At 47.1% G+C, this 25,273-nt stretch overlaps 2 protein-coding genes across 3 annotated transcripts in view; one reads left to right on the top strand and one right to left on the bottom strand.

Annotated features, from left to right (window-relative positions):
• The first annotated feature begins 2,217 nt into the window (after window positions 1-2,217).
• Window positions 2,218-23,769, top strand: Tk2 (thymidine kinase 2). Its single transcript, XM_005078648.4, has 10 exons — window positions 2,218-2,370; window positions 3,031-3,068; window positions 5,352-5,426; window positions 8,630-8,683; window positions 11,518-11,607; window positions 13,398-13,471; window positions 19,350-19,438; window positions 20,007-20,086; window positions 21,578-21,658; window positions 22,503-23,769. The coding sequence occupies exons 1-10, from the start codon at window positions 2,247-2,249 to the stop codon at window positions 22,599-22,601; spliced, it is 804 nt and encodes a 267-aa protein (XP_005078705.1). The 5' UTR covers window positions 2,218-2,246; the 3' UTR covers window positions 22,602-23,769.
• Bean1 (brain expressed associated with NEDD4 1) overlaps window positions 14,488-25,273 on the bottom strand; it is a 61,982-nt gene continuing 51,196 nt past the window's right edge. For both annotated transcript variants that reach the window (XM_040740765.1, XM_040740764.1), the window contains 2 exons: window positions 16,191-16,252; window positions 14,488-15,064 (listed from right to left, as the gene is read on the bottom strand). In XM_040740765.1, coding sequence (XP_040596699.1) covers window positions 16,192-16,252 — 61 coding nt within the window. In that variant the 3' untranslated portion in view covers window positions 14,488-15,064; window position 16,191. The remainder of the gene's footprint in view (window positions 15,065-16,190; window positions 16,253-25,273) is intronic.

Below are 25,273 nucleotides of genomic sequence, written 5' to 3'. Positions count from 1 at the left end.
AGCCGCCCACTCTCGCTCCGCCCGCTAGTTTTAAACTCCCAGTGCAAGCGCAGACCTGAAGTCAAGCTGGTGTGCCCCTCCCTGGCTCGGATCCACCAAAGCTCAGCCCAGAAACTTTCCTATGGAAAAGCGCTGTTGGAGTACGGGGAGGAAAACCCGCGGCCCCGCCTACGTGTCCTTTGAGCATCTCAAATGCCACCGCCTTAGGATTTCCCTTGTCCACCTTGTCTAGAACGGCCAATCATTCCTCCGCATTTTTTTTTTGGTAGCTCGTATAGGTTATAAGCATATCCCGTGAGAAAACGTTGATTCACTGGTAACAAGTTAGACTTAGGAGAAAGAAGTTCCTGTGTTTTGTTAGTGTGATTGACTATGGGTAATGAGAAAATTAAAAGCTACGAGAAATAAATTTGAGTTTTTTTCAGCACAGAAATTATTTTGAAGAAACAGACTTACCCTGATATGGATATTGCACAATGTGCACAAGTTACGAAACATTAGATGGTATCTTGCAAATATGTACAATTATGTACCAGTTAAAATATAAATTCTGCAAAGCAAAGATCTGTCTTATTCTCTCCTTGCAGGGTCCCTGGGGACTTGGGCACTCATCAACAGCTGTAGACTATGTAGCCTGAACTTGTGGCCTGGTCCTCCTAGTCGGGCCTTGCTCTCAGAATATACAAGTCTGTCTCTGGAGGACTTTTACCTCCTGCTGCTTGTTAGTTGCCCCACAGCTAGAAAAGCCTTCGGTTTATAAAGTGCTCCGGTGTAGCCTGAACTACACCATCTTGGATCATTTTTTAGACACAGGAAGCGTGTCTTCTCTATATGATTTGTCTTGTATAATTGGGTCACCACCTGTCCTAGTTTGTGTCTCTGCTGCTGTGAGAAATCAAACACTGGCCAAAAGCAACTCGGTAAAGGAGAGTTTGGCTTACAGGCTGCAGTCTATCACCAAGGGAAGGCATGGCAGGAATTCGAGGCTGGAAGCTGGTGGCAGAAACTGAAGCAGAGACCTTGGAGGATCTAAAGAATGCTTACTGGCTTCTTTTCTCTGGCTTGCTCTTGCATAGACACCTCAGAACTACCTTCCCCGGGAACAGCACTGCCCGCAGTGGGTAGTCCCTCCTTCATCAATTAGCAACAAGAAGATGCCACGCCCACAGACCAATCTGATGCAGCCAGTTTCACAATTAAGGCTCCCTCTTCCCAGGAGTTTCTAGCTTATGTTGAGCTGGGAAGAATGAACCAGCACACCACCCCCAGTTCATTTAGAACTCACTGGACCCTGCCCAGCTAAGACCTGTTCATTCTGCTGAATCTGATCAGCAGTTACCAGCAACCTCATCCCAACATGCTCTCGAAAAACCTTGACCTTGATTTTCATGATTATAATTGCCTTTGCTAGGTGCCTAGCAAATAAACAGGAAACCCAGTTATGGTGGTGACTTCTGGTGACGGATCAAAAGAGTACGACAGAAACTGAAGATGTCTTCAGAAGATGCCAAAATGACTGCTAGCATCTTGCAACCTGGAAGAAGTGGAAAACTTCTCTCCCCACACATTGTAACTGTCACATACACTCACGGTGACAACAGCTGGGTTGGTCTGGGACAGATACAAGCTGCACCTAACCTGGGTTTATTTTTGCTACTTGCTTACAAATGGGGGTTGTTGCATGCTCTCCAGCTTATCTTTTTTTTTGTTGTTGTTGTCCATTCAGTGAAGGTATTGGTTGTGCCTTCCTGAGGGGTCCACATTATAGTTCAAATGTTGGAAAAATCGAAGACTGTGAATTTGGGAAACAATGGCTTGCATCCCAGCTCCCCTCCTTAGTCCCTCACTTTGCTTTTTGTGATGAAGGGGATTAAACCTAGGGCTCTTTTAAGCAAGCCCAATTCCTTGAAGATGAGCTTGGAAAATGGGAATAACAATGTCTACCTGCAGAAATGTTAAAAGGAAAATCAGGACATCGTGTGGATGGAGCAGGCATCAATGAAATAATCTTATGTGCTAATGAACCAATCAGCTCCTAGCATTATTATCCATCCACTCTCCAAGTTTAGTTCGGCAAGGGGTGCATTCTACCGTCTGCATATTGTGTAATCCTCACTTTGGATCTTTTTCTGTCTAGCCTAGAGAAAAACCGCTAGTACCCTTTAAGGGGCGGGGCCAAGAGAGGGGTGGGATGGGGCTCCAATGCGCACCGGAAGGAAGTCGGGCTAGCACAACTACTAGAGGCTATGCTGCTGCGGCCGCTTCGTGGCTGGGCTGCCCGGTCGCTGCGTAGTGCAAGCCCCAGAAGTCCCGGAAACCTCCTTTCGGGCACCGGGCCGCTGTGGGCACCTCACCGCGCCTGGCCTCCGGGTAACTAGTACTTTTTGTGCCACCTCGTAGGGGCCGCTCTGGTCCCCTCCCCTGCAAGTCACCGGGCTTCCCCGGAGCCCTAAGGAACTGTGAGGACCCGCACTTGGGGTCCAAGCACGGCTTGTCGTCCCGTTTCCTGGTCAGATTCTCTAGGCCCTGGGGAGGAGGTGGGGCGGAAGCTGCTTTTGACCAGTTCGCAGTGGATGCAGGTGCCCGCGCACCTAGAGGGCGGGTTCAGGCTTCTGACTTTTTCCCCCCTTTTGCTGGCAGTAGGGATCCTCCTCTTCCAAGGGCTGCTGCTGGAGGTTGGCAGTATTGCCAACCCCGGCCTAGAGGACAGACTCCCTGGGTCCCAGCCCTAAGCCTAAGCCCACCGTCCGTCCTTCGGAATCTCCTGGGTGTAGGCCATTCCTTGTGTCCGCTGTGAAGATCTGAGCACGTCATCCAGGTGAAAACAGAAAGTAGACTCTACCAAGCGAAGGAAAGTAAGCAGGCAAGCACAAATGGTGTCACACACAAGACCCAGCCACTGAGGGTCCCGAGAATGGCAAACATTTTCTAAGTAAAGAAGCAAACATAAAAATGACTTTGTGTGGTTATCACATTAGCCCAGAGAAGAGAAAATAATTGAAACACCGATTTTCTTTTTTCTTTTTTTAGATAAAGATAGAGAAAATGATAAAGAGAGAAAAGCCGTGGTAAGTTCCTCTTTGCATGCATTCTCTGGTGTAGCATATATCTCCATTTTTTTCTTTTGAGCGGGAGAGAGTAGCAGTATGTGCACACAGTGAAAAAACAAGCACGAGATGATACTCCACCTCTAAACTACTAAACAGGGAAAGTGAGAGTAGGGGTAACTTTCAGTTAGTAGAGTGCTCAGCAAGCATAATGTAAGTTCCATTCTCTGCAGCAGAGAAAGATGTGGGGTACGTTCTCATCCACGTCAGTTATAATGGACTTGGCCCTTGGAGAACAGTGGAGTGAGTTGTGGCGTGGGCACAGAACTTTGGGCTAAACTGCTTGTGTTCTTCGACAGCTTGCCCTCCTGTATTTTTTTTTTTTTTTTGGTTTTTATGAGACAGGATTTCTCTGTATTGTTTTGGAGGCTGTCGGTCCAGCCCAGCCTCGAACTCACAGAGATCCGCCTGCCTCTGCCTCCCCAGTGCTGGGATCAAAGGCGTGGGCCACTACCGCCTGGCAATTGTGCTTATTTTTTCATTGACATTATGGGTGATTTTTTTTTCTGTGTGATGACTTAAATTTCTTCTGTGGGCATACACCCCTCATCAAATGTTTCTAGAAATCACTTTAAGGAGGATCCAGACACAGGCTGTGGTGGTGGCGCATGCCTTTAATCTCAGCACTGGGGAGGCAGAGGCAGGTGGATCTCTGCGAGTTCGAGGACAGTCTGGCCTACAGAATAGTTCTGGAACAACCAGGGCTGCACAAAGAAACTGTCTCAAAAAAAAAAAAAAAAGGAAAAGAACCCAGGGCAGAGGCTTTGTGGGGAGGGCATGGGAACTCAAGTTTGGATCCCCAGCCCTTGAATTAAAAGCACGGCATGTCATGCCTGTCATACCAGTGGCCTGTTAATGTGGCTACTGTCCAGTTCCAGAGAGACCCTGCCTCAGAAAATAAGGAGGAGAATGGTAGAGGAAGATACCAGGGAGGGGTGAGGGGAGTGCGGGAGGCGGGTCTGGTTTTCACATGCACATGTGTTAGTGCACATACCTGCCCACACTTGTGTACACTCATAAAAGAAGGATCTGAGCTGGGTGTGGTGGTGTATGTATGCCTGTAATCCTACTCAGAAGGCTGATTACAAGGATTACAAGTTCCAGGCTAGTCTCCACAGAGTGAACCCTTGCAAATAAATAAATAAACAAATAATAAATAAGCAAGTATCAGAAGCCTCCCTTTGCCTGCTCTTTTTTCCCTTGTGTTCCTATTTATATGTTGCTTGCTCTTCTATGAGGGGGTTGGGGAAAGGTGGAGCACTGGCTGAGCACATTTGAGGTCTATATTTACCCTCTCTTCAGGCTTTTCTGGTGGTTTTGAATGGTCTCTGAATAGCACTGAAGTCCTTGTAATGACCAGGAAAGAAGTATCAGGCGTAGGGTGATGTCCACATTGAGTTCCTTTTGGGTGTTCAGGGGAGAGCAGCAACAGAAGGCCCAGGAGTGCCCTGTGGGGTTTCTTCTTGCCTTTCACTTACTCCCTTGGATTCATTTTGTATTTATTCTGGGTCCTAAAGGCATGAACTGGCAGGGGCCTGGGATTAGAGGGTGGCCTGTCATCTGTGGGAAGTGCCATTGTCATTCTGGATACTTGTTAGGTTCAAGGCTGGAGACCTTTGCTGACAATCAACAGTGTACATGTTAGGGAGTTTTATATTGGCGGCCAATTGTGATAGGTGTTATATATAGAATGACAGGTGCCACTTAAGGTCATGAGAAGGGAGGTCTGTTGGGCCTGGGTATAAATTGCACCCACCTGCCTGGATTACCACCTTGGCAAGTCACCACATATCTGTGGGTACTCCCAGCCTGGGTGTGAAGTAACAGGCTACTATATGGTAGAGTATGTACTTCTCTGTGTGACCCAGAGGATGTGTGACAGTGTTCTTAAGGACCAGTTTGTTTTATGATGAGCTGTGTACCCCTTGTGATTTGCTAGAACCAAAACCACTTGGTCTGTGTCAGCAGGGGTGCCAGGCTGAGCCTTAGAATTGTTGGGCATACCTCCCCAGGTGGCAGCCTCATGCCTAGGGTATAGGTTCAGTCTGTTTTCCCTTATTGGGCCCCTTGTGCTTTTTCTGTTACTGCTAAGTGGGACCTTGAAGGGTTGCTGAGGCAGGGTGTTAGCTTGCCACTCAAACTCCTAGACTGAGCCAAGTGTACTGTTTATCCTCACCTACTTGTTCCCTCACGTTCCTCTGGATGCTTGATTTCTAACCCTAATGTACATCTGTCTTCTGCCAGGTTTGTGTTGAGGGCAATATTGCAAGTGGGAAGACGACATGCCTGGAGTTCTTCTCCAATACAGCAGACGTTGAGGTATGGCACTCATGCTGGGTTGGAAGGAACCTGAAATGCCTCAGTGGGATAAGTTATGCAGAGCACAGATAGCCCTGTCCAACAGAGGGAGGATGCTAGCCGCTAGTGCACTTCACATGTGTGATCTAGTGCTTTTGAAAGCCTCATGGAATGAAGCAAAAAGAGCACTTTGAGACACCCCAGATATTGGTGTGTCAATGTGAAGACAGTATTAAAGTGATAAATGAACTGTTTCCCTTCTGTGCTTTATACTACACCCGTGGGAATCAGCATTTGTTTAACACAGTATTCTCAATTTGAACCTCAGATAGTTCTCAAGATTTTTCAGCTTAGGGTTTTTTTTTATTTATTGATCTATCTATCTATCTGACTATCTATCTATGTATCTGACTATACAGTACTGCCAAAGCACTATACATTCAGTAGAAACTATACTGTGATACCCAGTAGACTAGTATATTTAAAGCATTTTCTTTCATTATTTTGAGACAAGGTTTCTGTGGGGTTTTTGTTGTTGTTGTTTTGTTTTCTTTTGTTTTTTAAGGTTTCTGTGTTTAACAGCCCTGGCTGTCCTGGAACTCACTTTAGACAAGGCTGGTCTCAAACTCACAGAGATCTACCTGCCTCTACCTCCCCGGTGCTGGGATTAAAGGCATGCACTACCACTGCCTGACTTATTTAATGCATTTTCAACTTGGTCTATTTTTCAAGTGGGGACATAGCCCCCTTGTAAATAGAGAAACATCTGTGGTGAATTTCAAGGTTATAGTTACATGTGGCTTGTGACTCCTGTGTTGGGCAGTGCGTGTACAGATCTCGCCATAGTCTGGTTAGGAAGAATCTATGTGTGAGAGTAGAGAAGGCAGGCAGCCTAGCTTTCAGTTATCCGTGTCTAAGCAGGTAAGTAGCACCATGTGCAGCTGGTTATGTATTTCTAGTTCATCTAAAATTCAGCCACCAAGAATAACTGCAAAGATGTTTAAGAGTCGCCTCTCTCCACGGAGTGACCCCCATTCTCTGTTCTAGTTTTTAGTGTATTGTATCTCTGTGGTTACAGAGATACAGTTCTTGTCTGAAATGTTTGGGATCTGAAGTGTTTCAGATTTGGATTGTTTTTCAGACTTTGGAATATTTGATATAGAATATAATGATCTTAGAGGTGAGACCCAAGTCTAAACATTTATTCGATTTCAGATTAGGGATGGTGAAGCTGCATTGCAGATCTTATAGTTTTCCCACTATTGCTGCTTCTCTCTGTCCCTTCCTTCTTTCCTCCTTCACCCCCTCTACTAAAGAAATTATGTGGTTTGATAAGATAGTAACTGTTTTCCAGCCCTGGTCTCGTTTGTGTTCATGTGCTGTTGTGCAGAGAAGTGTCATCATTGCAGGCACTGGACAGCTGCTTCCAGGTCTGCTCACAAGGTTGGCCTTGGCCGGCACATGGAAACATAGGTCTAGGGAGGATTCCCTCCATTCCTGTCTGAGAAAGGAGCTTTTTGTGCCTGGTTGCAGACAGTATGGATTATCCCAAACAACTGCTTGTGGGGAACCTGAGGTTCTGGTGTGATAGCCTGTGCACCTATGATGTCCCTGAACTCCCATATCTAGGTCTACTTCCTTGGTAGACAGCATTTCGCATGTGCTGTTACAATTTGTTGCTGGGAAAGTTAAGACGTGTGTCGTGTGATTCCACTGGGCAAGGATACTTGGGAGGTTAGCCTGTTTCCCTCCAGGTACATTTCCTCTGCAGATTTGGTGCTGTGTTCTCTCCTGGCAGCTAATACTAGCTGTCAGTGTTGGATGATGTGTCTCATCAATCATCGGACCAGAAAAGGGTATCTTAGGGTCACAGCACTTGAGTAGGGAACCTCTCGAGAAACGTGAAAAGTGCTTATGTTCTCACTGTAGACCTCGGAGCCAGTTAACAGCAGTAGCGGCAGCAATTGCTACTATCCATCCAGTGCACCGTGTTAAGTGTTTATGGTATTATCTAACTGATTCCATGCTTATATACATAACCTCTCTGAGGTAAGTCCTATTACCTCTGTTGAGAAGAGGAAACCAAAGGATAATTGGCTTAATTTTAGGTGACAGCTTGACTGAATTAAAGACTACAGCAGCCTCTCACACTCAGATACGGTTTCATTTTCTGTGGTTTCAGTTACCTGAGGTCAACCAGGATCTAAAAATATTAGGTAGGACATTCTAGATTTAAACAATTCATAAATTTTAAATTATGCATTGTAGTATGATATACCCAATGAAGCATCAAACCATCTCACTCTGTCCCATGTGAACCATCCCTCTGTCTAGCATAGGGAAAAAAAAAACATGGCATGTACTAGACTCGTTGTGTCCGAAGCGTCAGGTATCCACTGGGATCTTGCAACACACCCCCATGAACAAGGAGGCAGGCACTGTGCCTGGACAACTACTAAAGCATTATTTCTGCACATGTTTAGATGGGTTTCCAGGGGAAACTGATATGTAAATTGGTGGGCTTACTAAATAGGGACTATGAATGGGGACCTGTAATTAGCTACAGGCCTGGATAGAACAAAAAGGGAAAGAAAAGAACATCCTTCCTCTTCTCCCTGCTGTGGGACATCAAAACTCTAGGTTTTCCAGCCTTGAGACTTTGGGACTTAGCCAGCGGCCCCAGGTTCCAGGGTCTTGGTGTCATACTTAATATTAAACCAATGACTTCCCTGGTTTTAGTCTTTGGACCTATACTGAGCTGTGTCACTTGTATCCCTGAAATCCCAGGTTTAGACAATCTGTCACAAGACAGAGTTCTTAGCCTCCTTAATTTCATGAGTCAGTTTTGCTAATGAGTTCCTACTCGTATGGGAATTTCTGTGTCCATGTAATTGGATCTGCCCCGTAGAGGGAGAGCCCTGACCCATACAATAGTGTGTATTGGGGCCAGGTCCCAGCTCAGGCTGCGAAACTTCAGGGATGCCACCCTTGCTTGTCTCCAAGTTACGAAGAGCTTGGTTGACCTTGGTAAACCTACTCCCCTTTAGACTGAGGTGGTTTTCAGTTATTTACAGGTCACATCTGGAGTCACTGGAAGGTCCCACTTAGAAGCTGTGGCCTTTCAGAGGCCTAGCTTGTTTGGCCTACCCTTGACACCCAGACAGTAGTGTCTGTCTGTCTTCCAAACTTGGCACACTGTCACAGCATGTTTCCGTTCCTTGCAGGTGTTAATGGAGCCTGTGCTCAAGTGGAGAAATGTCCGAGGCCACAATCCTCTGGTGAGTGCTTTGCTTCTTGTCCAGCTTCCCTGTGAGTACCTAGGAATGGCGGTGCTGACACCTGAGCCCAGGCAAACCCACTCTTTGTCCCCACTGTTAGAGGATGGCAAGCCAGGGATTTCTGAGGTCTGGACCGGTGTGCACAGCCCAGGAACCTCCTGTCAGCTGTCTTTAAGGGTTCCAAGTGGCGTTGCTTTCCTTGAACCTAGTTGTAGGTCATCAGGTTTCTGGATGACCCTCTGATTTGGGTTTGGGCTTCTATTTAGTAATGGATCCCCTGTTTACCCTGAAGCCACCTATCTTCATTCCCAAAGAGGGCCTGGACAGCAGGGACCATAATGTGCATGGGCCTCCTCTCCCTCCTCCACTCAGAAGGCCCCATGCTTCCTGCTTGAAAATGATGGAGAGAAAGCAGACCCCAGCAGAGGGGATGAAGAAAGGGATCTTGGTTCTGGGCTCCATGCCATGTTCTAGGGGTGCTTAGTGTTTCTCAGCTAAGACAACTGTAGTGTTAGCAGTACCTTGCAATACTCTGACAATACCTCATGGAGTTCATTAGACTCAGTTCCACAGCAGCAGCAGCTGTGTCCACTGTGCTGCCTGGTGTTTGCTAGGACACAGCTGCATTGCCTAGCCTTTAGTATCTGCTTGCCCATTCCTTCAGCAAGCATTTATCACATGCCTTCTATGTGGTAGACACTGTCTTCATGCTAGGACACTGCACACTATAAACAAAGTCTCTGGTCCCTGGCGCTAATATCAGTATGGAGATGAAGGAGACAGTTAGATATAGGAATGTGGTGGGTGAGTGTGGGTGAATTCTCATCAGAGAGGCTTCACTCAGAGACCCACAGCAAAATCTTACATGGAGCTTGAAGAATTCTGCAGAAGAGAGGAAGAAAGGATTGTAAGAGCCAGAGGGGTCAAGGATACCACAAGAAAACCCACAGAATCAACTAACCTGGAATCATAGGGGCTCACGGAAATCGAACCAATAACCAGGGAGCCGGCATGGGACTGACCTAAGCCCTCTGTATATATGTGATAATTATATAATTTGGTTTATTTGTTGGACTTCTAACTGTGGGAACAGGGGCTGCTTTTGGAACCCTTTCCTCCTAATGGGTTGCCTTGTCCAGCCTCAGCATGAGAGGCACCTAGTCTTACTGCAACTTGATATGCCATGGCTGGTTGATATCTTGGAGCCCTGCCCTTTCCCCAAGAGAAACAGAGGAGGAATAGGTGGGAGTAGAGGGTGGGGGAGGGAATGTGGTAGAGGGGAGGAGGGGAAACTGTGGTCTACCACAAAATAAAATATAACAACAACAGCAACAAAAAAAATCTATAGTTTTGGGCTGGGAACACTTAGTCTTAGAATGCCAACATTGTACTGTGACAGGATATGTGCTGGAGATCTAAGGTACAGAAAAAACGAAAACAACAAAACACAGAAAGAATATGGTGGGTTGTGAAGAGAGCTACAGCACTCAAAAGACCGATAGATGAGACAAAAGCTCAGAGTCTTTGAGTAAGAATTGCACAGAGCTATGACAAGAATTTGACTTGTGTGCACATGGGAGTAGACGAATTGTCAGCACCATCTTTGGGTTTTACAGAGAAAGCCCATTCATATTTTCTAGAAGCCAGAGAGGAACTAGGGCTTAATTATCAGGTGAGACAACTGAAGTTTCAGATGTCTGGGACTAGAGGAGACACTTTAGAGACCAGAAATACAGTCTCTGAAGGTTGCGCTATGAAGGTGTTGTCATCATTATCAGATGTATTTCCACAACTTTCTGCTGGCCAGAAGAGCAAGACTGATGTTTGTGTGACAGTTCCTGGCTCACCGCACTGGCCACTGATGCAGAAAATTACTTGTTTCTGCAGTCATCCTTTCACCCATAATTAGGGGAGCCTTTAGTTTTCACGCTGAGCACTTGAGTGTCATGAGTTTACACCAAGAGGAAAAAGGGAAACAAAACCTGCAGAAAAGAAGCTGGGTGTGGCGTCACATGCTTATAATCTCAGCACTCTTGGACATTGAGGCAGGAAAATCCTGAGTTACTGACCATTCTGGCTGTATGGTAAGACCCAGCCTTCCCTTCCCTCCCCCACCCTGCTCCCCCCAACAACACAACACACACATTGCAGAGAGAGAAGCAAAAGATTCTTAGTGAGCAAACTGGAGAAGGATGTGTTTTTATCTGTAGGTAACAGAATGATTGTAGCTGGCCTCGATTTTATGTAGGGTAGGTAGGAGAATGCATCTCTTGTCATGTGACATTTGGGCAGAGACCCCCACGTGTGGGAGGGAGCACTGCAGACATCTGGAGGAAGAGCTAAGAGGCAGGTTCAAAGGTCCTGAGATGGTTCCTGCTTGGCCTGTTTGCAGAACACTAGGGAAGCTTGTGTGGCTAGAAGCTGATTGGCCAGCGGGAGAAGGAAAAGAGACAAGAGGATGACAGTGGATTTCTAGGCCTGTGGACCAGGATGGGGGTTTGGATTTTATTTGGACACAATGCAAAATCCCTAGCAGGTTTGGAGCAGAGGGAGACATTAACAAGCACACTTTGGCTACTGGATGAAGAATACAACACAGGGGAACACAAAGTCAACTATGAATGTCCGAGTGCTTGTTCCTCAGGGGGGGTTTCCTATAACTGAATTCACATCTGTGTCTGTCCACCCTATTCCGAGAGCCCTGTAGCTGTCCTGAGTCTACCTCTGGCCCCAGCCCTGCCATGTAAGTTTCCTGACACTGCTTTCAGTGACTGGTAGACCTGGGGCCCCCACTTGCCGCTTGGACGCAAAGGGCTTCATTTTTTGTTCTGCAGGGTCTAATGTACCGCAATTCCAGTCGATGGGGCCTCACACTGCAGACTTACGTGCAGCTCACTATGTTGGACCAGCACACTCGTCCTCAGGTACAGTTCAGGTCTCGCTTCCATCCTTATCAAACAAAACATCCTTCATCCTTCAAGTTTAGGGTGTTGTCAGATGGGGAAGTCTCACAAGGAAGTCTGTTTGGCTTTCATGCTGTACAGTCTTCTGTGACTACAAGGTCTCCTGTCCCCACAGGTGGCTGTCCTGCTGCCTCCTGAGCTCATGGTTTTGTAATCCTACTACTGATAGACTTAGTATCATTTAACCAGAGTGTGTTCCCTGGACTGCAGCTGCACTGTCACCTAGGGACTTGTTAGGATTGTACATTTCCTGGCCCCTCTCCAGAGCTACTGAATCAGAAAATCTAGGACTGAGGTCTAGCAGTCTATCCTTTCTCCAGCTGTCCAGGACTCCTACATGCATGTTCTGTGTGTCTGTGTGTTTAAGAACTGTCGATCAAACCTTCATGGAAATGGGCTTTCAGATTCTTTCAAGAATCTGATTCACCTTGGGTCACAAATGGCTGGCACTGGGTTAACCAAGTGTTGGGACTGGACAGGATATTCAGGGCTACTTAGGCCCTTGTATCAGCAGGGGTAGATTGTCTTGGGGGATAAGGTGACAAGGGAGACTGTGACTGACACCTATGGGTATGAGTGACACCTATGGGCAAAGCTTTATACACAGCTAGAGCCTTTCCATGTATGATGCAAGACACCCCTATAGCCATTTATATTGGCAGTATCGTTAAGCTGAACAGTTTGACCCAAACTGCTGGTTACCTATAGCTGTAGTTACCATTCTTCTTTTGACATAAATCTGCATCTTTTCAGGTTGACAGATGTGAATAGAATCTTTGGGCAAATATGCATTTCTCCTTCTCCAAATGTTCCCCTAAATGATAGAGAGCAGAGCATCTGCAGGTATCACCTTTCCCCTTGGCTTGCTCTGCTTTGCCTAAGTGGGCACTCTAGATTATATCTAGTGATATGGGAATATTATGGGATACGGGCAGACACCTGCTAAGGAGGCAGAGACAGAGCTGGTTGGACTGAGCAGGAGAGAGATGACTGCAGAGGGAGCCAGAAGAAGACAGGCAAAGGAAGATAGGAGCAGCATGCCCAGAAAGGAGAGGAGGAAAGATGGGTGCACAGAGTTCCAGGAGGGCAGGTAGGGAAGCAGAGAGTGGCTTGTAGGTTTGAGTGTGCCTGTGGCTGCTGTGGGTGGGCCACACTGTGTCTGTCCACTAGGTGTCAGGGTTGACGTTCCTCCTGGGAAAGATGATCCACGAAGGGTGTGAGCAGCTTGCAGAAAGGTGATGTCCAGTCATCTTCTCCCCTGCTGGGCAGAGGACTTCCCAGTTCCAGCAGGCAGAGCCTCCAGAATGCCTCCCTAACCCTAGCCTCCTGGGGCCCTGTCTCAGACACTCGGTCCTCAAGTAAACAAGTTCCCCGTCTCAGGGTTCCACTTACCAGACCGTGTCAATTGGACAATACTTGGCAGCTTTGCTAGCATGTTCCCTATCCCTACTGAGTCAGTCTCCCTGCTCCTGGGAAAGAGGTGTTGTGTGGCTGGCAGCCCGACGTGCGCCTCCCCGCCTCCACTGCTGTCTCTACTGTCCTTCGTCCTTTAAACTTCAGGATGGGTCAGCTCAGGATGGAGGGAGATCCACATGGCAGATGTGACTTCTGCCATCCTCTTGTCCTCTCCTCACAGTCTTATGTTAGCAAAGATGGAAGGGACACTCCAAAGAGAGGGGTGGGACAAGTTTTCAGGGTTTTCTGCATCCTCTTCTTCACCTGAGAATAAATCACTTTTTCCATTCCTTTAGATGTCACCTGTACGGTTGATGGAAAGGTCAATTTACAGCGCAAGATACATTTTTGTAGAAAACCTGTATAGAAGGTACTGTAGTTTATATAGTCCATTATAGTTTTTTCCCATGTGCATTTTTTATTTAATTTAGAAACAGTTTTATTTTATATATCCCAGTTCCCACTCCCTTCCATCCTATCATGCCCACACCGACCCCCATCCTATCCCTTTTCTGCTCCATAGAAAGGGTGAGGTCTTCCATGGGGGATCATCAAAGTCTGTCACATCATTTGGGGCAGGGCCTAGACCCTCCCCCATGTGTCTAGGCTGAGAAAGTATCCCTCTACGGGGAATGGGCTCCCAGTGTCCATTTGTACACTAGGGATAAATACTGATCCACTACCAGAGGCCCCATAGACTGCCCAGGCCTCCTAACTGACACCCACAGTCAGGGGACCTGGTTCTGTTTTATGCTGTTTTGTTTTTTTTTTAAACTCTTTAATCTTTAGGGTCCTGCCACTCTGCTCCCAGATAAACACATGGAGACTTAGTCTTACTTATGAATGCCTAGCCTTAGCTTGACTTAACTTCTAGCCAGCTTTTCTTAACTTAAATTATCCTGTATACCTTTTGCCTCTAGGCTTCTACTTTTCTCTATTTTTTATCTTTCTTTACTTACTATGTTGCTGGCTGTGTGGCTGGGTGACTGGCCCCTGATGTCCTCTCTCCTTCTCCTTTTTTTGCTCCTCCCACTCTCCTTCAATTTATTCTCCCTGCCCACCAGCCCCATCTATTTCTTTCTCCTGCCTAGCTGTTGGCCATTCAGCTCTTTAGTAGACCAATCAGTGTTTTAGACAGACAAAGTACACAGTTACACAGAGTTAAACAAATGTAACATAAAAGAATGTACCACATCTTTGTATCATTAAACAAATATTCTATAGCATAAAAGAATAATACATCTTTAATATTCTACAAAAGTTCATTTATTAAACCACTGATTTTATATATGTATATATAACTCCTCTCTCTCTCTCTCTCTCTCTCTCTCTCTCTCTCTCTCTCTCTCTCTCTCTCTCTGTGTGTGTGTGTGTGTGTGTGTGTGTGTGTGTGTGTGTGTGTAGGCCAAAGGATAACCTTGGATGTTAGTCCTCAAGAGCTATCTATATTGCTTTAAACTTTTTTTTAGATTTTTTTTTAATTTTATGAGTGTATGAGTGGGTTTTTTTTTTTTTGCTTACATGTCTGTATGCATACTATATGTCCTGTGTTCACAGAGGTCAGAAAAGGGTATTGAATCTTCACAGACATGTGGGTACTTCCTGGAAACCAAACCCAGCCATCATATGTCTAAAGAGGCCACCCAGGCAGTCGTGTGGTAAGCCCTGTGGGCTGAGGAATTGACTGCAAAGATTTTCCAGGACTGCCTGGCCCTCCTTTCTTAAGGACAGGAGTAGAGGAATGCACTGAGGCCCAGCTGGGGACATGGCCTTGACTCACCTGACACAACAGCAGGCAGGCTCCCCCCCACCGCCCCTGCCCTGGCCCAGAACCAGGAGGCCTGGCCACAGAAACAGTGTGATCCAGGTTAGCTCCACTGTTGACAGCAGAGAGGGCAACTCATGCAGTGGAGAGCAGGTGGGACTGAGGTGAGGCTTGGGCCGGAGCTGGCCTTAGCAGGTCCTATGAAAACAACAGGAAATGATGTATTTAAGTGTCAAGTTTCTGTTTTAATTTGTTTGAGACAGTGTCTCATTATGCAGCCTGGGCTAGTCTGGAACTACGAAGTTTTACATAGCCCAGGTTGGTGTCAATCATGAGATCTTCCTGCTGCAGCCTCTTAAGTGCTAGGATTACAGGGGGGGTGGCACAACACACAGCCTGTGATTTGGTTTCTTGAGTATCAGGTACTTTCAGCTGAACTAAATACAAATGTGGTATAAAATGATACTAAACAGTGGAACCATCACTGGCTCAGATGATGAGTTGATTTGGTGTCTCTGTTTTGGTTAGTACTATTGCTGTGATGAAACACCATGACCAAAAGCAAATGGGGAGGGCTAGGCTTTATTTCACTCACAGTTCCATGTAACAGTTCATCATCAAAAGCAGTGAAGGCAGGATCCTAAGCGGGGCAGGAACCTGGAGGCAGGAGCTGATGGAGAGACTCTGGAGGAGTGCTGCTTACTAGCTTGCTCCCCATGGCTTGCTCAGCCTGCTTGCTTATAGAGCCAAGAACTACCAGCACAGGGATGGCAGGCACTACCTACAGTGACTGGGCCCTCCCCCGTCAATCATTAGTTAAGAAAATGCCCTACAGCTACATCTTATGGAGGGAGGCATTTTCTCAATGGAGGTTTCATCATTTTGAATAACTCTAGCTTGTATCAAGTTGACATAAATTTACCCAGCATGCTCTGGCTCTGCTTCTCTGTATTTCCCACTGTCTTACTCCTTTCCTCATTATGAACCTGTCATGGTGACGAAATAGTTATGGAAGTATACCCCTATCATACTCTTCTGCCTCATTGGTTCAGTTTGGGTCCTTGTGGTAGGAACAAACACTGTACTGGACTAACTCAGCTTCATTTCTAGAACCCGTCACCTGACTTGGGGAAATGGAGGAATTTATTCCAGTAAACCCACTGGGCCTCCCTAAAGTTCAGGATAGGATCAGGTTTCTCTGAAGCACTAGAGCCTGTGGGATAGCTATAATTAAGTCATAGGTGACTTTAGAAGGAAGAGGAGGGACTGACAGAGGCAGCCAGCTGTCCTCACACCTCACCAGCTCTTGGGTACAGTCTTTTACCTTATGTTTGGTGCTTGTATTCGATTCCAGAGTCCCCTCTGCAATGTGGATTAGTCAGGGTTCTGTAGAGGAACAGAATTTATACAATGAGTCCCTTCTTCCCCCCATGTCTACACACACACACACACACACACCCACACACACACACACACACATGCACGCACGCACGCATGCGCGCACACACACACACAGGAGATTTATTAGAATAACTTACAGGCTATGGTACAGCTAGTCCAATAATGGTTGTTGTCTTAGGGTTTTATTGCTGTGAAGAGGCACCATGGCCACAGCAACTCTTATAAAGAAAACGTTTAATTAGGACTAGCTTATAGTTTTTATCATTATTATCATGACAGGAAACATCACAATATGTAGGCAGACATGGTTCTGGAGAAGGAGCTGAGAGTTCTATATCTGGATTGCCAGGCAGCAGGAAGAGAACTTGCTTGAGCTTCTGAGACCTCAATGCTCTGCCTCCACAGTGACACATCTTCTCCAAGAAATTGATGCCTACTCCAACAAGGCCATGCCTCCTAATAGTGATACTCCCTATGGGCCTATGGGGACTTTTTTTTTTTTTCTCAAACCACCCTAGCTGTCTACCAGTGCAAGGTCTAAGAATTTAGTAGTTGTTCAGTTTGCAAGGCTGACTGTCTCAGCTGATCTTCAGTTTATACAGTAATCCTGAAAACATGGGCTCTAATGCCAGTGAAGGAATGGATGTGCCCAAGAGAGTTAAGGGCGAGCAGGCAAAGAACAAAAGCTTCCTTCTTCTGTGTCCTTATCTAGGCTGCCAGTAGGTGTGGCCCAGATTAAAGGGGGGATCTTCCCACTTCAAAGATCCAGATTAAAAGTGGGTATTCCATTTCACGTGACTTAATTAATGTGAGGACTTAAGTCCCTCACAGCCACTTGGGTTTTCGTTAATCCCAGATGCAGTTGAGTTGACAACCAAGAATAGTCGTCAGTAAGTGGCATAGGAGTCTCACCTCCCACCTTTCCCAGTTACTTGAGGCTTGCTAGCCTCAAGTGTGTTCACCTTCTCTTGTTTCCTTTCTGAGGACTACTGGTGACCTGCCCTGCTGTTCTCATGGGCTACTCTGTTAGGCTCCCCTCTGCTCTGCAGAAGGCATCCTGGTGGTCTCAGGGACCAGGGGAGAGTGTCCTGTTCCAGGCTGTGATAGACCCTGTGTTTTGTTTCCAAAACAGGGCTGCCTAGAGCCTCATCTCCTAGACAGCCTGGGTCTAAAAAGATTTTCCAGCTTTTTATCATTTTTGTGGACTATCGATTTAACTATGTAAAGATGTGCTGCATTTGTTTAACTAAGCAACAATGTGTTACATTTGTCTATGTTGCAAATGTTTAATTATGTATTGCATTTGATTTACCTTGCCTGCTTAAGGCACCTGATTGGCCTAATAAAAAGCTGAGTGGCCAGTAGCTAGACAGTAGAGGGACAGGAGGGGCTGGTGGGCAGAGAGAACAAGTAGGAGGAGGAATCTAGCTAGGCTCAAGAGAAGAGACAACGAGGGAGAAAAGGAGACATCTGGGGCCAGGCAGCCAGCCAGCCAGCCAGCAGCCACCTAGACACAGAAAAAGCAGGAAAAGTAGGACATACAGAATAAAAGAAAGGTGAAAAGCCCCGAAGCAAAATGTACATGAATGGAAACAAGTTAAGTTAGGTTATAAAAGCTGGTAGGACAAGCATAAGGTAAGGTCAAGCATTCATAATTGATAATAAGTTTCCATGCCATGATTTGGGAACTGGTTGGTGACCCAAAAGAAAGCCTGCTACAAACCACCTTCCCTCTTCCTCCCCAGGGCCACAGTTGCTTCTTCCCTCCTGTCAAGACCCTCCCTTTCTAGCACACAGCCTGGACACCTGTTTTCTTTGCAGCCACTGGTCATACCCAGGCTGAGTGGGTCCCACAAGATGATACAGGTAGAAGACACTCAAAGAGAAGACTCTTCCATGCCCTGTGTCCTCTAGCTGTGACCACTCTTGTGTGTGTCTCTGTCTTCTCTAGGCAGAGGGTACCCTAAGAATACCATAAGTAGAAGCCAGGTCTACCCTTTCTTTGTCCCCCATATTCATTCCCCCCCACCCCCTGTCTGTGTGTCTCCATCTCTCTCTATCTGTGTGTGTGTGTGTGTGTGTGTGTGTGTGTGTGTGTGTGCGTGCACCAAATGAGGACACTGAGTCCCACTCTATCACTTTCTGCCTTATTCTCTTGAGTAGGGTCTTTGACTGAACCAAAGCTTGCCTTTTGAGTAAACTGGCTGGTCAGAGAGCTCTATCTGTCCCTGCACCCCAGTGCTGGGTTTATAGGCACATAGGTTCATGCCTAGTCCCCCACCCTGAAGCATAGGAAATTGCACCCAGGCAGTCATGCTTGCAGAGCAAGCACTCTTATTTACTGAGCCACCTTCCCAGCTTTGCTTTTTAAGATTTAACATCTAAAATACACAATAGTGCCACACCCCGCTCTTGTTTTTGAGTACTAGTGTGTTGTTCAAATTTGAAAGGAGCAAAAGGAAACCATCCACAGCTGTAGTTGAGTAGTTCTATCACTCAGAGGAAAGCACTGTGAACGTTTTGTGTATTTGTAGTCATTTCAAATGTGTGGGCATATGCTTCTTTTATATGGTTGGGGCATATGTGTACAGTTTAATCTCCTGTGCTCATTGAGCATTAGTTTTATAGCCTTTTCCCACTCTGTGTATGACTTTACTACACCATTCTTTAGCCACTATGTGCTTTCCTGTTGCAGAGATAGACCAAAACTTCATTTCTCATTAGGCTGAACTGTGTATGGCAAGCATCCATGAATATTTTCATAGAAAAAAAGTTCTAGGAGTAAAAATGATTTGCTGATCCACTCCTGACTTGAAGGATTTCTTCATGCTCACAGGACAGACAAAAGTGCTCTTATCTGCTTGAAGTTCGATTGGTCAGTGCCATGGCCAGTCCCTATCCTCTGGTGATGGAAGGTCAAATAGATGTTCAGGGTCCTATTAGTCCTGCATGGCCATCATTTGTGTACCACACTGTACAACGTGCTCTTGGTGGTGCTGTTCCGAATAGAAGTCACCCCTGGTTCCTTTGGGGAAATGACACAGAACATGGGTGAATAAAAACCTTCGAATTCTCATTGCAGTGGGAAGATGCCTGAAGTTGAGTATGTGATTCTGTCTGAGTGGTTTGATTGGATCATCAGGAACATTAATGTCTCCATGGACCTGATAGGTAAGACCGTCTCTCCCTGTCCCCTAGTAGAGCATCCCCTGGGCATAGCTGGGGCTTATTTGTGAGGTTCCACGCTTGCAGAGCCAGCAGGAAGGGACACCTGCCATCCATGATTCTGTCTCCATCATAGTTCCCTAAAGGCAGGCAGAATTTAAGTATTTCTTCTTCCTGTGAAGAGCTCTGGCCGTGGTCTCTTAACCTTCTTTCTTCTGGTCAACGACTTCCAGGTCCCTGCTCTTTCTGATCTGATGGCTCTTTTGTGTTGTGTGGGGAGGGACGGAAACTGGACAGTGACTGAAGTCAGAGGCTTGCCAGGCCCTGTGTAGGAATTCCTTTAAGCTTCGTGATGACACCTTGCGGCTGAGGACATGGCAATGAAAGGAGATTGGGGGCTGAGGGTCAAGGCTACTGTTGGTCATGCAGGGGCTGTGGGAGACTGAGAGGCTTGGGCCGAGGCTCCTGCTGTTACTAAGGTAGTGTCTCTCTACCCCAGCACCTGTGCTGTCCTTGTCTTTGCTCCCACACCAGGGACACAGCAGTCAGAGCCACTTGTGTTTTTAAATCTCAGTTTATCTTCGAACCACTCCTGAAATCTGCTACCAGAGATTAAAGACGAGGTGCAGGGACGAGGAGAAAATCATTCCAATGGTAAGAAGCTAGAACCCTCCCCCTCCTGCTAGCACTCCCTCCTGCCCCACACGACATCATCGAGGTTATCTGTAGCAAGAAACAGAAAGTACTACCGAGGGCAAGCTCCAGCTTCCTGTGTGGCTTTGGAGCCCTTGTGGGTGCTAGGGCTGCTCTGCTTCCTGTGGTTCCTGACTCAGGCTTCTGTACACCATGGATATGCACGTTTGCTCTCGTATAGTAGTTTGTCTTCACAGACATGCGCAGACAAACACGTACTCACACTCCCATGGACTTACGCAAATGTGCCTTTGCACGGTAGTTTCTTTGTCTTTAGCTATGATGTCACTTTCCTGACCTTCCTTCCACTGCCCTTCTCTTGCCCCTAGGCCTCCTACAGTCACAGCCTGCAGGACAGCATGTTGACAGTGTTGGTTCCCAATTTTCTTTACACTGAACACTTTTAGATTTGGTCTTACTTCCTCTGTCCTCAACATATGTCCTGGGCCTGGCACTTAGCAGTTGCTCGGGTATTATTGGACTGTGGACAGTTGTCCTTGAGAAATAGACAGGGGTTTGGCAAGCTCTTTTGGGACATCATGATGCTTTGGATGCAGGATGGGCTGGACTGGGGCCCTGAAAGACTGGTCTAATCCCTAAAGCCCGGCTGAGTTTTGCCTTGGACCAGCCATTACAGCCCAGGCCTGCTCTGGGCTTTTCCTTTGACATCTCAGAGATGGGACTGATCAGCACCATGGAACTGAGCTTAGGTCGTGCTGTGATGGGGTTGGCACTTCTGTGCTCTATTCAGCAACTCAGATATTCCCAAGAAATGTCACATCTGGAGTTCTTCCAAGCCATTGTCCAAGGGGTGGAACTAATGGTTTTGACAAGGTCTTTGGGACAAGCTTGGTTCCTAGTGCTCAGGGGAAGTCCAGTGGTGTGTAAGAAGGTGGCAGCATGTTTTGTGGGCCAGCTTCTGGAATGGAGGGCAGAATGCTGTTGGGGGAGGTTCTGGGATAGCCAGTGTACACTGGCTGAATGGCTGAGAGAGCTTGTGGGTAGGGCTTCCCAGCATGGCGGTAACAATGGCTTGGGGGCATCTGTCTCCTTTCCTTTCCCTCGTGCTACCCCACAGAAGTGGTCTCTGTGGGCTGGAGAGTCTCTCTAATGAGTGACCTACCGAGAGAGTTTAGTAAGGGGAGAGGTTCAACTAGATCCTTTTGGTGACAAGCCAGAAGGAAGGTGTAGAGAAGTGGCAGGGAATGGAGGTCCCAGGCAGGGAGCTGTGCTTTTAAACTGGGCGAGGGAAGGCCAGTGGGTGGCTGGGGATTCACTGCCATTTAAGCCACAGGCTTTTCACAGAGTCCTGTTGGTTGCTACAGGATCCTCGTTCACGTCACTTCCTAGTAGTCCTTGAGAATCCTGGCCTGCCATGTAGGCCTGTGAGACCCTTGGTGGGTGGGCTTTTCTCCTTCCCCACTCCCCACAGCCTTTGTGTTTGTGTGGCAGGAATACCTCAGTGCTATTCACCACCTCTATGAGGAGTGGCTGGTCACCGGCAGCCTTTTCCCAGCTACAGCCCCCGTTCTGGTAAGTTAATGTCCCTCCTGGAGTGGAGACTTTCCTATGCGGCGAAAGGCCCAGAGAATATCACCCATGCCACAGAAAAGAGCTCTTTCTCTCTCTGCCCCCATTTCTGGACAGGCTCAGAGGCACTTGGACAGACTTGAGAAAAGCCTGGTTACATTAGTAACACGTTACCCAGCACTACATCACTGCAAATAAATGCCCAGATGGCTCTTGATCTGGGTTTGAGATTGGACCTTTGGGGATGATGGTCCCCATTCTTTGGTGGGTGATGCAGAGCCTATTCATCATCTTAGGTGACTCAGTGCCTTCAGAAAGCATGTTAGTGGCTGTCTGTCCTTAGTTGTCACACTGACACCCTAGGAGGTACTGAGGGTGTAGAAGTGCCATACTGCTGCACCTCTCAGCTCTTGAGCACATGTCCAATAGGGGATCCTGAGCTTTTGTTCATGGCCTTGGGCTGTGGGCCACATAGACATTCTGGCTCTGAGAAGCAGGCAGCAAGGCTGTGGCAAGGCACATCTTCACTGTGGGAACTTTTAGTTTGTTTTCCTTCGCTTGGAAAAGGAAACCCTAGGGGCTAAGGAACTAGCAAAGTATTGGAGAGTTTGTCTAGATGTTCGAGTCCCTGGCTTCTGCTCCAACACAGCCCTGACTCGCAGTTCCAATGGAAAGGAAAGTACTGATGCCAGGGTGGATTCTTTGGTAAAATTCAGTTCAGAGTGTGGCCTGTCCTGAAGCTTGCAGCTGTGTGGTTTTGCCCTTCTTGGCCTCTCAGCCTCTTATACCTCCCTAGGGAGGCTGGAGTTACTTGGTGCAGGCTGTGACCTATTTGTTTTATTTCCAGGTGATTGAGGCTGACCACGACTTGGAGAAAATGTTAGAGCTCTATGAACAAAACCGGGCCCGGATATTAACTCCAGAGAATTGGAAGCATGGCCCATAGGACTGGACATGGCCACAGTCTACAAGCCAGTGCCAGGAATAGCTCAGTAGGGCCAGGTTAGCTGTTTAGGAGCATCTGGAAGAATCTACTCTCAGGAGTGTGTGTTACCTGGTCAGATCTATTGTCTTTATGGCCTTTCATTATGGGACAAATGGTTTTTGTCATCAGGTCCTTGCAGCTTACATTCCCCCTGGTACCCTCCTTCCTGGTGGTTTCCTGAGGCTGAAGTCCTTTGGAAAAACACTTGCTGTGTCCCTAGTTTTGTTCTTGCTTCTATGCATCAGGCCACCCAGTTGGGCAAGGGAACATAGTCTTCTATCCCAGTCAAGGATTTGAGGCTCAGAGAGGTGCAGGAACTCTTCAAGGCCACACAGCCAGTGCATAGTGGAGTTGGCACCATTCAGACACCTGGTTTGGTCTGTTTCCTCCTGAGCTGTTCCCCTCAGCCCTACCGTTCTGAGCTTCAGCCGCCCCTCCCTGTACCACCCCCTCCACTCTGTTCTTTGTGAGAAGAGCTGGCAGTATGTAGACTCCATTACATTTCACTACTGGGCAAGGTTCAAGGAGAATTGACATCAGTAGTTTCTGGCACACCTCTGTTATTTGGCCTGAGCCCAGCGTTTCCTGGCATGAAGGTTCTGCAGCCTCTATGCCTTTGTCATCTGGATCTTAGTGTCTGTAGGGGGATCATGCATCGGCCGTTGGATGGTGTCAGTGTCATTGAGGATGAAGACCCTTCCCAGACTGCTGCCAATTTTATGTCATTCTGTGTCAGAAAAAAAGACTCTTGGGACTTGGACACTATGCCCTGTTTGGAGTGAAGCCAAGGGCAGTCAGCTGGGCTTCCAGGGCTCCATCACTCTCTCCTGTCCTTGTGTGAGGAGCAGGGCCCTTGGAATTACTGAGTGTTTGTGGCCCAGGGAGAGAGACATAGTGGCCTTAGCACTTTTGAACTGTTTTTCCATCTGAGCGGATGGATGTCTTGGACCACAGAGCATGAAGCCATCTGTGTTGGATCAGAACGTGTCTTAGCTTTGCTGGGCCATAGCTGCACACCAAGGTGCAGCTGCTGCTTGAACCAGTGAGACCAAGAAAAAGAAAAAACATTCCTCTGGGGACAGTGGGACTGGAAAGTCAGGCTTTGCAAATAAAGGCATTTAAAGTCTTACTGCTCTTGACATTCTGGAGTTGGTGGAGTGCATCTGGAGAAGACTGGATGCAGACTCGGGGAATGATTACTGTGCACTCTGGAGAAATACAGCATGGTGGGCTGCTGATGACGTGTGCCAGCTGGCCCTGCTCTGCCTCTCCATAGGTGCCTGGTGGCCATAGAGAGGGCCAAGAGTCCAGCTGTTGATCCTTCCTGTTTGGACCAATTCTTGGACCCTTTCTGTAGTATGAGGGAAAGCAGCTAAGGGGACCTGAAACATGAAAAAGTGAAAGACCCAGAGACCGATATTGAAGTTCAAACCTAAAGCTGATTATCAGGAAAACAAAGCATCTGGCCACCAGCTTCTTACCTTTACCTTGGGCTGAATGGGCTGGTCCTGTCATCACGAGCTGTCACCAAGCCTCAGACTGTAGCCTTTCCTTAGCGTGGCTGGAGACTGAATACCCCTATCTCCAGTGTGGCTGGAGACTGAATACTCCTGTCTTCTCTGTGTGGCTGGAGAATGAATGCTCTTATCTTCTCTGAGACCTTGCTTCTGTCTTATATACTTCCCTAGTGTTGGAATTAAAGGTGTGAGCTATAATTCTCTCTTATATTGACTTACTTTTGTGTAGATCTGGGTGGCCTTGAATGCACAGAGATCCATCTGTCTGTTAATCCTGAGTCCTAGGATTAAAGGTGTGTTCCACTACCTCATAGCTTCTGGCTGCTGGGATTAAAGGTGTGTGCCTGGCATCTATGGCCTGTGGCTAACTTTGCTTTCTGAATCCTCAGGCAAGCTTTAATAAATCATAAACAATATATCCCCACAGGGACCATCCGTCAGTGCCTGTAGTCCATACACGGATAAACCATAAACCCGAGAAGGGCAGGGACTTTTGTACCCGCATTCCTGACATGGGGGGCGGGCACCTTTGGAATTTACAAGTGAACAGTCCCAGCACTTGCCCCTCTGCTCAGAGCACTCACTTGTCTGAAGAGAAACGTGATTTTTGTCTTGCTTTCTGATAGCCAATGGATTCTACATCTAAGCCCTGATGTTAATTTCCTTTTTCATTTCATTTTCTTTTTTTTTTTTTTTTTTTGGCCTCAAATTTACTATATAGCCCAGGCTGGCCTTAAACTCTCAGTAGTCTTTTTTGCCTCAGCCTTTTGAGTGCTGGAATTACAGGCATGTGCCACCATGTCTGGCTTGTATGTTCATTTTTAATTTAATTTTTTATATTTTTATGTATTTTTTGTCTGTATGTACATGTGTGCCTAATGACCATAGAGGCCAGAAGAGGGCATTGGATCCCTTGGGGCTAGAGTTATGGGCAGTTGTGAGTTGCCATGCGGGTGCTAGGAGTTGGGCCTTGGGCCCCTAGAAGAGTAGCCAGTGCTCTTAACCACTGAGCCATCTCTAGCCTCATGTGTTTGTTTTTAAAATACCATGTTTTTTAAACAGTGCTCATGGTACAGAAAGAGCCTGTTGTCCTCGTACCTTGACACTTCAGATAGG

The sequence above is a fragment of the Mesocricetus auratus genome, unplaced genomic scaffold, assembly GCF_017639785.1.
Source record: "Mesocricetus auratus isolate SY011 unplaced genomic scaffold, BCM_Maur_2.0 Super-Scaffold_100714, whole genome shotgun sequence".
In the NCBI taxonomy this organism is placed as follows: Eukaryota; Metazoa; Chordata; class Mammalia; order Rodentia; family Cricetidae; genus Mesocricetus; species Mesocricetus auratus.
Note: the sequence above shows the minus strand (reverse complement) of the source record. Positions and strands in the feature narration are given on the sequence as shown.

What these genes read in the sequence shown, in the direction of transcription:
- Tk2 (XM_005078648.4), top strand. Translation starts at nt 2,247, where the DNA reads ATGCTGCTGCGGCCGCTTCGTGGCTGGGCTGCCCGGTCGCTGCGTAGT. An exon ending in GTAGAAAACCTGTATAGAAG is followed by an intron (nt 13,472 to 19,349) that starts GTACTGTAGTTT and finishes TTCTCATTGCAG; the next exon opens with TGGGAAGATGCCTGAAGTTG. An exon ending in AGGAGAAAATCATTCCAATG is followed by an intron (nt 20,087 to 21,577) that starts GTAAGAAGCTAG and finishes TTTGTGTGGCAG; the next exon opens with GAATACCTCAGTGCTATTCA.